This window comes from Zalophus californianus, chromosome 7, assembly GCF_009762305.2.
Source record: "Zalophus californianus isolate mZalCal1 chromosome 7, mZalCal1.pri.v2, whole genome shotgun sequence".
Classification (NCBI taxonomy): Eukaryota; Metazoa; Chordata; class Mammalia; order Carnivora; family Otariidae; genus Zalophus; species Zalophus californianus.
The window spans coordinates 99,238,060-99,253,321 of NC_045601.1; the positions used below are offsets into that span (position 1 = coordinate 99,238,060).

Below are 15,262 nucleotides of genomic sequence, written 5' to 3' on the forward strand. Positions count from 1 at the left end.
AACTCACGAGTCATTCCTCTGGATGAAAAGACTGTTCATGAATGGGGACCAGCCCTCCGCTGGCCCTTTGTCCTGGGCCCTGTGTTTGGCCCCTGACTTACTGGCAAATTCTTTCAATCATTGAACGCCTGTTTGTCTCACTGGGTGGACTTTTACTTAAAATTCTTGTCTGGGGCACATGCAGTAAGTGGAGAAAAATGTAAGACACTCTTTCTTTAGTCATTAATTTAAAAGTCCCTGAGGAAGAAGCCTAAGTAGCTTGTGTTAATCATTAAACTTGCCCTGTGGTCAGTTCTGAACTCTTACTTTGGTGCATGTTTGGCCAGGACACAAACGAGTTAGGTGAGTTACAGTCCAACATGAGTGGGTTACCTGCACAGTAGCTATGGGCTGGGCTTTAACCAGATAACACAGCCGTCGGTTCTCATCAGAGAGAGACAAGATCATTTAGAAAGGAAAGATAATCTCTCCCTTGAGTCACAACGAGACAGAAACAGAAAAGGTACTGTGTGATTCAGAAATGTCTCTGCGGTCTGTTCTCTAGGTATTGCATCTCTTGCCAATGTCTGGGTGACAAAAGGAAATGGAGGATATGTGTTAGCAACCTACGGCTCTGTCTCTGAGTCCTAAAGGAGGGGAGGGTGACAGGGGAAGAAGGAAAAGAGGGAGGGGAGGAATGGGAGCAGAGAGATACAGGGGCTGAGAGGAGACTCGACCAAATGCACACAGCTCCTGTTTGATTGGAAATTCTCTGGTTGGGAGAATTAAGTGGAGGCTGAGTTTATCCTGAGGAAGAATTAGTGGATTAATCATGTTAAGAAAAATTACACTTATTATTGATTTGACTGCTCTATTCTAGAGGAAACGATGCAGGTCTGAGCATAGAACTTTAAGAAAACCAGTGTGTAAATATTGACTTCTGTTGTCCCAAGCTGGGAAGCAGGCATTGAAATGAAATATTAAAAGCATGCAGCCAGATTGAAAATAGACTCTCCTGTGCTGAGAATATTCTGTTGGGTGTAATAGGCAAGTCAGATCCTGTTCTTTGGACTGAATAGCAAATACTCCTGGGTACCTTTCTCTATCCGGTAGATGTATTTCTGAAAATTGAATGTTTTAAAATTGAACTCTATTCCAAATAGATGTAAAAGGTAGAGAATTTTGCGACCTGTAGGAACACTTGTTGAATCCACTTGGATATTATAGATTTCCCTTCATAAATGTAAGTAGCCTCTATCCCTAGCCCATCCACCGGGGACTTGAAGGCATGTACTCAGATTGCCTGTTCTCCCAGCTCCTCGCACAGTGCCCAGCATATACTAGGAATATAATAAATGTTTGTGGAGTTTAATTAAATATAGATTATTTCACATATTGGGTTATCTTAATCAGGACATTCCTATAAGTTTATTCTAAGTTTCATGCAGGTATTCTTTTTTTTTTTTTGTGAGTTTATTGTGGCTTTTATGTTTTCTGAAAGGGCATAACTATTTTTGCTAGTTTCAGTGTTTTCTTAAAAATATAAATTAAACACATATTTAGTAACATATACACATATCTAGTTCTGTCAATTTTTTTAACTTTTATTTTTTTATTATTTTTTTAATTTTAATTTTAACTTTAATTCCAGTATAGTTAACATACAGTGTTATATTAGTTTTAGGTGTACCATATTGATTCATCAGTTCTGTTGAACAATAGAGTAATATACAGAATTGTGATTCAACAATTCTGTATATTACTCAGTGCTTATCAAGATGAGTGTACTCTTAATGCCCTTCACCTACTTCACCCATCCCCCACCCAGCTCCCTTCTGATAATCCTCTGTTCTCTGTAGGTAAGAGTCTGTTTTTTGGTTTGTCTCTTTTTCTTCCCCTTTGTTTGATTGTTTTGTTTCTTAAATTCCACATATGAGTGAAATCATATGGTACTTGTCTTTTCCTTGACTGGCTTATTTCACTTAGCATCGTACTGTCTAGGTCCCTCCATGTTGCAGATGGCAAGATTTCATACTTTTACATGGCTGAGTAATATTCCATTGCATATTTTATCCACATCTTTATCCATTCCTCTATCAGTGGACATGTGGGCTGCTTCCATAATTTGGCTATTGTTGATAAGGCTGCAATAAACATAGGGGTGCAAAGATCCTTCCAAATTAGTGTTTTTATATCCTTTCGAACTAGTGTTTTTGTATTCTTTGGGTAAATATCCAGTAGAATTTTTTTAACTTTTAGAGAATTGCACAGCCAGTATTTTTCAGAGGAATTTGTCTGTGTCCTCTGACTTGGGGGGTGCCCCAGGAGGAGCTCAGCAGCCTCTCCAGAGCAGTCATCAGGGCTTTATCCAAGGCATATGGTTTTTAGCTAGGCTTCCATGGATTCTGCCCATCTCACACGTGTGAAAGCCATTTCTTTCAGATTAGGTAAACCGGGCAAAGAATTTTAAAACATATATATACCAGTTAAAATTTACTGAATACTGTGTGGGACCTTTGCACGGAGATGGTTGTGGAAATAGAAGACTGGGCCCTGGACCTCTTAGAGGAAGGGATAATTTAAAAGAAGAGGTATATATGTACTACGTGGCCCAGGCTGCCCAGGACGTAAGCTAGAGGTTCAGAGAGGAAAGGGCAATGAGAAATGGAATGGCTGGGGTTTAGAGGAGGTCACTGAGATGATGTGACTGCTGGTTGACCTGAGTTGGACATGGACAGTCGGAGGCTCCTCAGCCCCTTCCCTGTCCCCCTGTTCCTACAGTGTGAGATGTCTTCAAGGAGACAGCCCTGAGACAGTGATGTGTTGTTGAGACTCTCTGGTTGGCCTACGTGACTAACTTCAGTTAAGGCCTCTGTAGAGAGCTTCTCCTGTTGGGGCTGCCCGAGGCAAGCCTCATATCTAAATTCCCTTGCTTATCAGACCTGCTACCTACCAATCTGGAGCAGACTGCCTCTTTCTTCGGTCTCTTCCCGCCCTTGAGTACACGGGTGTTTTCAAGCCAACAATTGGCCATCCAGCCAGGAGACCAAAGACATGGGCCTTAGGAGAGGGGTATCTGCAGGGGAAATCCTGCACTGCCAGCGGCCTCCATGCAGGGAGGGGTGGCCTGGATGTGAGATGCTTGTGGACTACCACATGAGTAGTGGTAGCCAGGACACCAGAACGTGCCACCGGACCCACGAACTGCGTAGAGCACCTGGTGGCAGAGAGGGGGAAGTGAAGATCTGCTGCAGTGGGCTCTCCTCTGCTCTGGGCCGTTTGGCCAGACCCCGTTGCCCCACGCCGGGCTGAAGCTCAAAGCTAGAAAGTTGGAAGAAGAGCTGACATTAGAGAAGGACGTGCAGATGTCCACCCACTATGCTGCTGGCTCTGGGCCTGGCAGACCAGGTGGAAGAGCAGGATAATCAGCTGGAGAACTTCCTTGTAGATCCCAGCACTTAACGACAAAGCCTGGTTGGGATGCTAAGAGGTGGAATCCCCAGGGAAGTGAGGAGAGCAAGGAGGCAGATGTTGAGGGGGATGCTGCAAAACGGACAAAGCGTCCCGTGCCTTCCTGTCCCTAATACAAAGGAAAGCAAAAAGCACAACAGTAGCAACCCTGGGCAGCCGGCGCAGCCACCAGTTCAGGAAACATTCAGGAGGAGAGAATATAGTCCCACTGAATTTATTGATACGGATGCCATATTCCAGCAAAGGGTAAGTATCCAGGCATGGTTAGTGTAGCTCTGGGATGGACGCAAGGGGCCGTGTCATTTCTCTGAATAAGCAGGAGACAGGGAAGACAAGTAATATCGCCACATACTCTGCCCTCCAGCCGTGCCTGTGTGATGTTCTGGGGTTCAAGGGACCCACTTCCTTATAGATTAGATTATTCTAGCCCATAGGCAGGCTTGGCCCAACAAGGGGGCTCTCCCTGGGTACAAGAGGTTGTGGAAATCTATAGAGAGGGTACCACAAATTCTGAGAGAATTGGAAATGAGACGGGGAATCGATGCCCCTGTCTTTGAAGGCCCTGATCAGGCCACGTTCACTGCGAGAATGAAAGCCAAGATCTCCAGTGTGCCCTCGGTACCTGGTATGGGATGCTGAGATCCATGCTGAGTCCAATCGTGGGATAAGGCATTTATGATGTTGGGCAATCCATCACTGATCTAGGCAAAACTGACAAATCCTGTGAGTGGGAATGGGCCGTGATAAAGACCTGGGACAGAGAGGGAACTCAAAAAGCTAAAAAGCTATTCCAAGTGGCTGTAAAGGGTCTGATAAAAGTAATGAGGAGGTCACTGTGGTTTGACGTCCTTGCTGTGCCAGGGCTCCACCCTGAAAAAATAGCCTGGCAATCCAGTGTTCTGTTGGTCGGCCTGTGGAAAACTTTAAACCGGAACAACAGTTCAGACCAGTTCCATTGGCCCTTACCATCCTTGCTGCCCCATCTGCTCCAGCAGAGGCCATAAGGATATAGTCCTATTTGGGGTGGGTGCCTTCCACACCTTCCATATAGGATGCCGCTCAGGATCACCTCCAGGTTAGGGCCAGTAAAGGAGGTTGGAGGCCTCATGTTCAGCTCACTGTTCACTGGTCCACTGGAGATTATCAAAAGGTGATGGCTCTGGTGGTTACCGGAGCCCAATGCACTCTAATGCACGGTAACCCTCAGAAGTTTTCTGGTCCCCTGAGCACCACTGACAGTTATACAGGGCAAACAGTTATGGTCAGGAAGTTGGCTTTGACACCACAAATTGGACATTCTCCTCCACAAGAATACGAGGTTATTTTTTTTTAAAACATTTATTTATTTAAGGGCGCCTGGGTGGCTCAGTCGTTAGGTGTCTGACCTCGGCTCAGGTCATGATCCCGGGGTCCTGGGTTCCCAGCCCCGAATCAGGCTCTCTGCTCAGCGGGAAGTCTGCTTTTCCCACTCTCACTCCCCCTGCTTGTGTTCGCTCTCTCGCTGTGTCTCTCTCTGTCAACTAAATAAAATCTTAAAAAAAAAAAAAAGATTATTTATTTTATTGACAGAGAGTGCATGCTTGCAGGCGGGAGGTGCAACGGGAGAGGGAGAGAGAGACTTAAGCAGACTTGGTGCTCAGCTGGAACCAGAGCCGGACCCTTAACCGACTGTGCCACCCAGGTGCCCCAAGAACACAGAGTTTCTCTTGCCAGAGAGCACATTGGGTATCTATAGTCTACAAGGTCAAACTCTGCAAACCTGAATTGGTGAATTCTGCCTCCAGGTTAGAGTAGTCAAACCATTGCTGAGGGGACAGGCCAGTTGGGAATCAAGAAGTCTACCACCCCCTTGAAGATGCTAATTGTCAAATAGTACAAATTGCTTGGGGGACACAAGGAACTAGGAAAACTATCCAAGAACCACATCGGGTGGGTACTGTGTATACTGCCCATAATACTGTCGAGAGCTCTGCACGGCCAGTAAAAAAGCCAGGTGGCTCATGGAGGACGATAGTAGACTATCAAAAATTGACGAATGGCATGCCCCCCCCCCAACCAGGTGGCTGTGCCCAACATCGCCACCATCCTAGATACCTTGACCACCATCCTAGAAATGTACCATGCTGTGCCAGACTTGGCAAAAGTCTTTTTTAGTCTACCACTGGCCACTGAGTCATAAGATCAATTTGCCTTCATGTGGGAGAGGCAACAATGGGCCATTCAGATACTTCCCCAAGCTACTTGCACAGCTCCACAATATGTTCCCAGATGGTAATCTGAGATCTGTCGCTCTTCTCCTTCCCCACATCAATAAAAAATGGGCCCATTACACTGATGATATCATTTTAAAATGTGAAGACTAGTCTCTGCGGCAGGACACTTTGCAGGATTTGCTGAAACATCTGTGCTGGAGAAGATGGGCAGTGAACCTACTGAAAATTCAAGGCCAAGGCCCTGCCATAAAATTTTGAGGAGTTGTTTGGTTGGATAAGATGCATGTTATCCTGGAATCTGTGATTGATAAAGATGCAAGCCTATCCAAGCCCTAAGAATAGGAAAGCGATGCAAGACTTTGTATAGATTCGGGGGCTTGGGGGGAGTTTAATTCCATACCTGGCACAGTACCTCCATCCCTTATACTCCTTAGTAAAGAAAGGGCACATATAGAACTGATCAAAGGATCAAAACAACAAGCTGCCTTTGAGAAGGTGAAAATATTAGTGAAGCAGTTTAAGGCTCGGGGTGTCTCCCAAGCAGAGCTACCCGTTGAATTAGATGTGTCTGTGACTCTATAAGGTATGGGCTGGGCATGATGGCAAAGACAATGGAAAGACAGAGTGCCTCTAGGATTTTAGTCCTGGCTCTAGAAGGGGGTAGAAACCCAATATACCCCCACAGAGCAACCGCTCCTAGCAGTGTACCTGGTGCTCCTCCAGGTAGAGCCTCACATGAAGGAATAGCATATCGTGGTAAACACTTCCCTTCCCATCAAAAGATGTGTTAAAAATATGTTCCATTGACCCACCTCTGCCACGGTGGAGGTCAAACCCCCACTTTGACTAAGTGGCGTGCCCGTTTGCAACAGAGAAGCAGCCCGCCGTCTCAAAAATGCAGGTGCTATGAAGCCATGTGGAGTATGTAGATGCTCCAGATGCTCTCACCCCTTTTCCTATAGCAGCCCCTGAAGCCCCGGAAGCCTGGAGAGAGGAAATGGGGGAAATCCCTGCTGATGCCTGGTATAGAGGTGGGTCTGGACAGGGCAACCCTCCTATAGGGACTGGAGCTACCATTCAGCCCAACACTGACACCATCTGGATGGAAGCCCGAAGGAACCTCAACAGCCCTTGGGCTGAGCTCAGTGGTTTGGCTGGTGATCACTTAGGCATCCTGCCTGTTAACCCTTTGCACTGACAGTTGGACTTTACAAAGAGATGAACCCCCATGGCTTATATAATGGGAAGCCAAGGGATGGATGATCATGAATAAGCCCTTGAGGGGTCAGGATATGCGGAAAGACATTTGGGTCCATCTGCCAGAGCCTGAAATAGTCCTCACTGTCTTCCACATCGCAGGTAGTAAGGCACTGACACCCCGTGGCAATCAGGAAGCTGATGCCCTAGCCCAGTACATACCCTAGTAACTGATCCATCAGTAGATAAAGCAGATTGGGTACATATGAAAAGAGGTCACCATAGCACTCAAATAAGATGGCATATTGCCAAGGTTCCATATTGCCCCTGATATACAGTGACTTGGTTAATGCAGTAACAGCATGTCCTGTTTATTCTAAATAATATCCAAGGCAACTACTAAAGGAGTCTGGGACCATCCGCTGGAGTTTCCAGCTAGTCAGGGATTGATTTTAATGGTCCCCTCCCTCTGAGTGTGGGTTCTAAATATGCCTTGTTTTATATGGGCACTGTATCTGGCTTAACCCAAGCTATCCCCTGTCACAACACAACCAGGTTGCTACCATTAGGGAATTAGAGAAGCTGAGTACCATGTACAGACACCCTTATTGAATAGACAATGATAGGAGGTCACAATTTCAAAGGTCTTGATATACAAGACTGGGCAAAAGAACATGACATTGAGTGGAGGGTCCTTCTCCCCTATAACCTATAAGCAGCAGGATTGGTAGAAAGGAAAAATGTAATATTAAAGCAGCAGATTAGATTACTAAGAAGCAAAGTCATTTGGCTGGCTGGGCTAAAATACTATCCCAGGCTTTAATACATCTGCATGAAAAATCAGTAGGACCCTTTGCCCCATATACCAGACTGGGGGCCCCTACTGAGACACCCCAAATGGCAAAGATATGGAAGTCATGGAAAACAGCCATTGCCCCATTTCTCATGTGGCTCAAGGTGCGATGCTGCTGAGAACACCAAACCCCGTCATACCTGGGAAAGGCATTGTCTACGGCAGTTACAATGAGATGTCCTACTGGAAAGGGTGAATAACTTTCCATCCCTGGTAAATGGGAACTACTCAGTCTCCTCTGGGATCCAGTTGTTCTGTGGCAAGCTGGACCTGTCCAAACACACTATGCGTGGAATAGAACATGCACCATTGAAAGAGGGAGAAGGTGAGGGTCCTGGTCTGGCATTCATCTCCTCTGATCTACCTCCCCTGGCCAACATGTATGGCATGCACAACCAGGTCAAGTTCCTAAAGCTGCCAACTTCCCTCTCCTCAAGGCCAGGTGAGCATGTTTTATTTTCCACTGGTACAGTAATTTGGCCACCAACTTTGTCCCTCCATTGGCCTGGAGGACATCATAAAACACACAGAAGCCCTCACTACATTCACACAGCAAGCCTTAAATGATAGCCGGCAAAGTCTGTCCTTACTGAACACCGAAATGTCTCTAATGAGAAAAACTATCCTCCAAAATAGGATGGCTTTGGACATTATTATTGCCTCAGGAAGAGGTACCTGTGCCATGCTCCAGAGTGTTGTTTGTTCATACTTGTGAGAGTCTGCTAATTAAATCACAAAGACACAAGGGAATGCCCTGAGCCATTCGACCTCTATGCTAGGGGACTCAGTAAATGAATGATTTGGGTCATGGGGCTCTTGATGGAAAAAATTGTTACTTATTTTGGGGATCATGATCTTAGTCTATGTTTTCTCTTGCACGTGCTATGGTGTTGCTGTGGTATCTGCCTCTAAGTGCAGCTGGAGAGCCGCCAAATGAGCCACCTCGATGCTGGTGGAAGCCCTTGCTGACTGTTCAGGGCACACTGCCGAAGAGGGGGCACGTGAGATTGTAAACACTGGTTAGGAGGGGTGGCGTGTTGGGAGGAGGGGTCATGGAGAGGACGTGACCTCCAGTTGACCAGAGAGCTGATCCGGGCAGTCGGGCAATCGGAGGCTCCTCACTCCCCCCCCCCCCCCCCCCCCCCCGTCCTTGAAATGTACACTCCGCCCTCCTTTCCCACAGTAGCAACTGTTCTCAAGGACGCGGCTTTGAGAGAACAATGTGGTCCTGAGACTTACCTGCCTGGTATAGTTTGAACCCCGCTGAGGCCTCTATATAAGCGTTTAAGAGTCAGGCAGGCAGGTGTGGAGATCTACTCGTCCCGAGGGCGCCCAAGACAAGCCTGTTATGTACGTTTCCTTGCTTGTTGAACCTGCCGCCTTCCAGTCTGGAGAGGTCTGTCTGCCTCTTTCCTCCGTCTCTCCTTGCCCTCCGGCTAAGGGGGCAGCAGACGAACACAGGGGACAGATTCTGTGGAGGAGGTAGCTCCTGAGTAGGGACAGGAAGGGAAGTAAGGCCAGGATTTCAGTAAGCCATGAGAGAGTTTGGGGAGTGCAGAAGGCTGTCCCAGGAGCCAAGGAAGGGGCTGACCTGACAAAGGCTTGTCTGAGAGGTGATGGGGAGAACCACCTGGTGCAGTGCAGGGTTCGCTTTGGAAAGCCATGCAGGGAAAGTTGGAAAGGTAGGGGCCCAGATCGTGGCCAAACGGAGAAATCAGAGACAGCGCTTTGCATTGGAAATAGAGAGCCCTTGAAAGAAAAACTAACACGCCTGGGGATGTGCCAGGCCCTGTGTTAATTTCTTTGTATATATCACCTCAGTTAATGCTGATAAAGATCCTGAGAAGTATTCTTCTTTTTTTAGAAACATATTTTATTTACTTATTTTAGAGAGAGAGAGAGAGAGAGAGAAGCAAGTGCAAACCGGGGGAAAAACAGAGGGAGAGAGAGAATCTCAAGTGGACTCCCTGCTGAGCGCAGAGCCCAACGGGGGCCTCAATCCCACCACCTGAGATGTGACCGAGGCCGAAATCAGGAGTGGGCTGCTTAACAGGCAGAGCCACCTAGGAGCCCCACTGAGAGGTATTCTTACCATTTTATGAATGGTGGCTGTTTTTCATTGAATTAAAAGCATTAAGCAGAACAATGGCACAATAAAGGCAGGGTTTAGGGAAGCTAGGCCTGGTGGCCTGGGCCAGCATTCCACAGGAATGGGGTAGAGAGACCCTGGAATCCTGGGGTACAGTTTGGAGGGTCCAGCTTTTTCTTCCTGTTTCTTTCCTCCCTTTCTCCTCTGCTGTGAGGACATGACAGTTTACCCCCAAGTTCCCATTAGTACCATTTTTTTTTAACACTGTACCATACTTAACATTTGCTTTGTGAAACTTTTTACTCTTTTGTGTTGATTGGTTTCCTGGAGGACTGAGACACTTCTATAAACAAAACAAAACAAAACAAAACAAAACAACCTCCCCCTGCCCCCCACCGTACAACGAGTATTAACTAGTATCGTGATATCTAGAATTTATTATTTTTTAAATTAAGCTATTGTTCAATGAGTTAATGAAAGAGGCTGTTTTTATTTACCCAGCTTAAACATGCATCAAATAAGTTTGTGGGAGAGGGGGAGGGGGTGGGTAGTGATGATTTTAAACAAGATTCTTAGCTTATCCTTTTCTCCTGAGCTTGGGAGGGTGGTGGGTCCCTTTGAAGACTCTAGGGCCGTGTTGGTATCACTTCCTTCATTTTCCAAGTTTTGGCACAGTCAAGTAATAGTATGTGAGCAAAAATGATGGTAATTTTTTGTTTTTTGTTTTTGTTTTTGTTTTTATAAAGCACGAAAGCTACACTGCTTCTGCAAAATTGAAAAAGTTTGTAACGTCTGAGCAATTTTGAGAGGATTGATTTAAGTGGACAGGATGACTTTCTGGATGATCTCTCTGATGAGGATGAAAATACTACTTCTGGCAGGTGAGTGGGATGTGTTCTGAAGGGATTATAGATAGAACACAACAAGTTACCTTGAGAATTAGTTTATTGATACTTAAAATATTATTTGGGGGAAAGTCTTGAAGTATGTGCTCTGGGTTTAAATTTTCACTGCTTAGAGATTACTTTTTCCTGTTTAGTAGTTGAGGCTGTGTGTTAGTTATGAATATATACTTTTTAAAATTTATTTATTTATTTTTATTATTATTATGTTATGTTTTTTTTTTTATTGTTGTGTGTGTGGTTTTTTTTCTTTTTTCTTTTTTAATTGAAGGTCCCTTATTTATTATTATGTTATGTTAATCACCATACATTACATCATTAGTTTTGATGTAGTGTTCCATGGTACATTGTTTGCGTATAACACCCAGTGCTCCATACAGAACGTGCCCTCCTTAATACCCATCACCAGGCTAACCCATTCCCCCACCCGCCTCCCCTCTAGAACCCTCAGTTTGTTTCTCAGAGTCCATCATCTCTCATGGTTCGTCTCCCCCTCTGATTCCCCCCCCTTCATTCTTCCCCTCCTGCTATCTTCTTCTTCTTCTTCTTTTTTTTTTTTAACATATAACGTATTATTTGTTTCAGAGGTGCAGGTCTGTGATTCAACAGTCTCGCACAATTCACAGCGCTCACCATAGCACATACCCTCCCCAACGTCTATCACCCAGCCACCCCATCCCTCCCACCCCCCCGAATATATACTTTTTTAATGGCCGGTGGAGGTTGCTGTTATAGTCTTGAGCTTCTAATAATAACTTATAACCTTCTTTTTATAGTTCCTTTTTGAGCCATATGATGTAATTCTTTTCAGATTTTATTGCTTTGGTTTCCCAAAGGGAATAGCTTATCTTGTCTTAGAGGTTAATGACTGCTTGTATCAAACTCTTCGTTTCTCAAATCACATCTCTAATTTTCTTTGTGAATTTGGTTATCCTCGGTATCTTTTTTTTTTTTTTAAAGATTTTATTTATTTGACAGAGAGAGACAGACAGCGAGAGAGGGAACACAAGCAGGGGGAGTGGGAGAGGGAGATGCAGGCTTCCCGCTGAGCAGGGAGCCAGATGCGGGGCTCGATCCCAGGACCCCGGGATCATGACCTGAGCCGAAGGCAGACGCTTAACGACTGAGCCACCCAGGCGCCCTTCCTTGGTATCTTTTGATGGCATTTGTTTTGGCCCTTCTTTAGGTAGAAGTATCTAGTACTCTTTTGAAGGGTAAGCATGGGGTGGTCTGGCCGGGCCTGCCATGAATAATTGTGTTGATGTGAATGATTGCCGACCACACTTGGTTGTGCATTATGCCCCCTTTGTAAATGTACATGGAAGGTCTGGGTTAACCAGAGTTAGCATGGCCTGCATTATCCTTTATCTTTTCTGACACAGGAAATGAAAAGTGTTCTGTAGATAACACTTTCCCTATCTATGATCTCACTGAGGAGCTGACCGATTTTTGATGGCTCCTTGAATTGGCTTTGCCTTGGCTAAGGCATGTCGAGAGGCGTCTTCAAAGATAAGGATTGATTATTATGCTCAGCCAATGGTCTCAATGGGAGAACCCAATCTAGCTTAGCATGTGTAGTCTATATTGTTGTTGTTGTTGTTGTTTTTTCCAAGGAAATTCCAGCACTGATCCATGCTTCAGCCTTTCTCTGAGCAGGCAAGGCAAAAAGTCTATAGAGTTTTGTATCCATCTGGGGAGTCATTCTGATCATATATTCAAAAGGAGGAAATCAGAAGATGGTATACTGAGCAGGATGATTGAAATAGGGACAGCTTCTAAAAGTTTCTCCTCTTCTCTGGGAAGTGGCATTACAAGTAATAAGGGATGACTTTACAACTAAATTATGATTACCTAATTAAAGGGTGGGAAAGAGAGAAGAGATATTCTGTTTAATTAGGAACCAAATGTGTCCTTGAAGCCCTTCCCAAAAGAAGTAGAAATTCAGGATTGTTCTGGTGAATGGTGGGTTTTTGGATGTCCAAAATAAGAGGATCAGGCAGAACTCTCCTTAAAATCAAAGTTTTGAAGGTGTGATCCCCAAACCAGTAGCACGAGCAGCACCTGGTCGGAACTGTAAATTCTTGGGCCTTACCCTGCACCTACTGAATCAGAAACTCCAGGGGTGGGGCCCAGCAATCTGTGCTTTTGTCAAGCCCTTCTGGTGATTCTGAGGAATGCTATCTTTTGTTTTTATAACATTAGGGAAGTGGATGTATTGAATCTGAACTTCAAACCCAGTGTTTTTCTTACTTATTGACAGTGCCTTCCCTGAGTTTCCACGTTGAACCTGAAGAAGGTAGTCTTGCAGGGGGAACGTGGATCACAGTCATTTTTGATGGTAGGTTTGGGTCTTACCAATTGTCAGTTTCTTATTTATTGGTGTTAAGAATCCTAAATAATCTGAGTCTTTGGCTCTCTTCCTTGGCTAAGGACAGGTGTAAAAGAGGGCCTGAAGGCTGTTGGAGCCACTGACACTGACCTCTGTGTTTCCAGATGCTCACTTGGTGTCACAGAAGTAGAGCACATGACACCATCATATGCCCGCGTCCGCCTTCGTATCCCAAGCTGTGGGATGGGACCCTAGAAACCCTAAATGACGCGATATGGAAGCGTGTAGATAGTCCTTAGCACTGTGTTCCCCAGAATTTTAGTTATCTTCCTTGCACATGATTCTACATGTGGGAACTTCTAAACCACGGTTTAGCTTAGGGCTGAGAAAGTCCTGGATTTCAGTGCATGGACCTGAAGAGAGGAAAATTCTTCTTGTAAACTCATCAATGAGACCATCCATTTACACCGTAGTCATAAATGCATTTGGAAATGAGGAGTAGTCATTTAATCCTCAGGCAAGCTCAGCTTATCACCTTGCCCCTGTGTGGCCATGTTTTTACATTCTCCTGTGTGTGGATTACAACAACTCTGCTCAGCTGGAGATTCCCCTCTCCCTTGTGTTTAGGTTGGGAGTCGGAGCTCCCTTATCTCACCAATGGCTCTCAGCTGGAGATATACCTGGTGAATGTGGCTGTGCCTGTCCTGCCGAGCATCCCTTGTGACGTCTCTCCCGTCTTCTTGGATTTGCCGGTGGTCATGTGCAGGACCAGGTACATCTGTCTGGGAAGGAGAAGATCAGACAGGGCGAGTGCTTTGCTTATCTCGGTAGTTTTGGGTGGCAAATTAGAGCAACTCCCTCTATGACTGCAGTTATCAGCTATAGCTTTTAAACATGTTCTGTGTGAATATGCTTCTGAAAAGTTCCTTTTCAGGGCTCTGGGGCTTAAGGGAGGATGAAAATATGGGGAAGAATTTTGAGAAACTTGAGACATTTATAAGGAGGGGTTGGATTGTGTTTCCAGCTGTGTTTTCTTATTGTTGTTTGCGAGGAGCTCTATAGGTATTAAGATTTCAATAAATGGTGCCATGAGCCATCTAAAGAACTCATCTTCTGAAATAGGCATAATTGGAATGATTGTGCCTAAACCCCAAACCAGTTAGAAAGGAAATTTGCTTTAGTCCTCAGTGTATTTCCTTTTTGGTGTGATTTGTACAGGATTCCAGGTCATCTACTGTTTTACTCAGGTTTTTGTTGTCTTACGAAGTTTCTACGAGTTCATTCTTTCCCTACTCATGTCTTAAGAGATGCCGCGTGAAAGTGGATCATTGCTTAAGAGAAACAACAACAACAACATTGTCATTTCCTTTTGTTTTCTGTTCTCTCCTTCAGGAAGTCTCCTATTTTTCCATCTCTGCCTACTGAAATCTAACCTGCAAATGTCACCTCTTCCTTGAAAATACAACTGAGTGTAATCCTGCCCTTCTTTGAAAGGGAGGCAGATAGGGGCTGACATCCAGGTGATGGTTCTCACAGATTTGAGGAAGGAGCACCTTTTGTAATTTACACAGAGGCATGGCACGTGTAGCCTCAGTGGCCCTGTTTCCTCAGCCCTGTGTTTCTCATGACATTTAGGTCAGTTGTTCACTCGCAGATTCATCCTAGAATGAAGTGCCTTGAGGACAAGGGTTGTGTTAATACCACCCTTGTAGTCCTTATGGCACTTAGCACAATACCTAGTGCATAGATGTGGCTCCATAGATGTCTCTTGAACTGAACTTTCTTACAGCCCTGCTGCTCATTGTTTCTAAACTGGGTTGTATGTCTTCCTTACATTTTATGGTAGGTAGGGGCATAGAGTTCCTGCAAGAACTTGCCATGAAATAGATCAAAACTCTGTAGTTTTATATGTTCTATCTCCTCAATCCCAACATGCTAATGATTTTCAGATGCACCACTGATTTTATATAATCTTTTTTAGAGGAAAAGAAACACTATACTCTTACATGTACTCATTGGTTGGAAGATGAATATCAAGTTCAATTAACCCCCAAATGTGAAAAAATGCACATTTTATCATCAATGAAATACTGTCATATTCATTATCATAAAGACATATTTGCTTTCACCAGGACTGACATTGTAGCATCTAAATCAGCACTGTCTAATCCAAACCTTAGGTGAGCCACAAATGTAATTTAAAATTTTCTAGTAGCTACATTAAAAAGT

General features: G+C 44.9%; 1 protein-coding gene across 5 annotated transcripts in view; it reads left to right on the forward strand.

Annotated features, from left to right (window-relative positions):
* The first annotated feature begins 365 nt into the window (after positions 1–365).
* The window catches only part of PKHD1 (PKHD1 ciliary IPT domain containing fibrocystin/polyductin), a 471,355-nt gene continuing 456,458 nt past the window's right edge, over positions 366–15,262 (forward strand). For 4 of the 5 annotated variants that reach the window (XM_027602298.2, XM_027602301.2, XM_027602300.2 and 1 more), the window contains exons 1-4: positions 366–502; positions 10,549–10,683; positions 12,965–13,042; positions 13,661–13,805. In XM_027602298.2, coding sequence (XP_027458099.2) covers positions 10,632–10,683; positions 12,965–13,042; positions 13,661–13,805 — 275 coding nt within the window. In that variant the 5' untranslated portion in view covers positions 366–502; positions 10,549–10,631. Of the gene's footprint in view, positions 503–9,660; positions 9,796–10,548; positions 10,684–12,964; positions 13,043–13,660; positions 13,806–15,262 lie in introns of those variants that run through there. The other variant, XM_027602299.2, reaches the window with a different exon arrangement.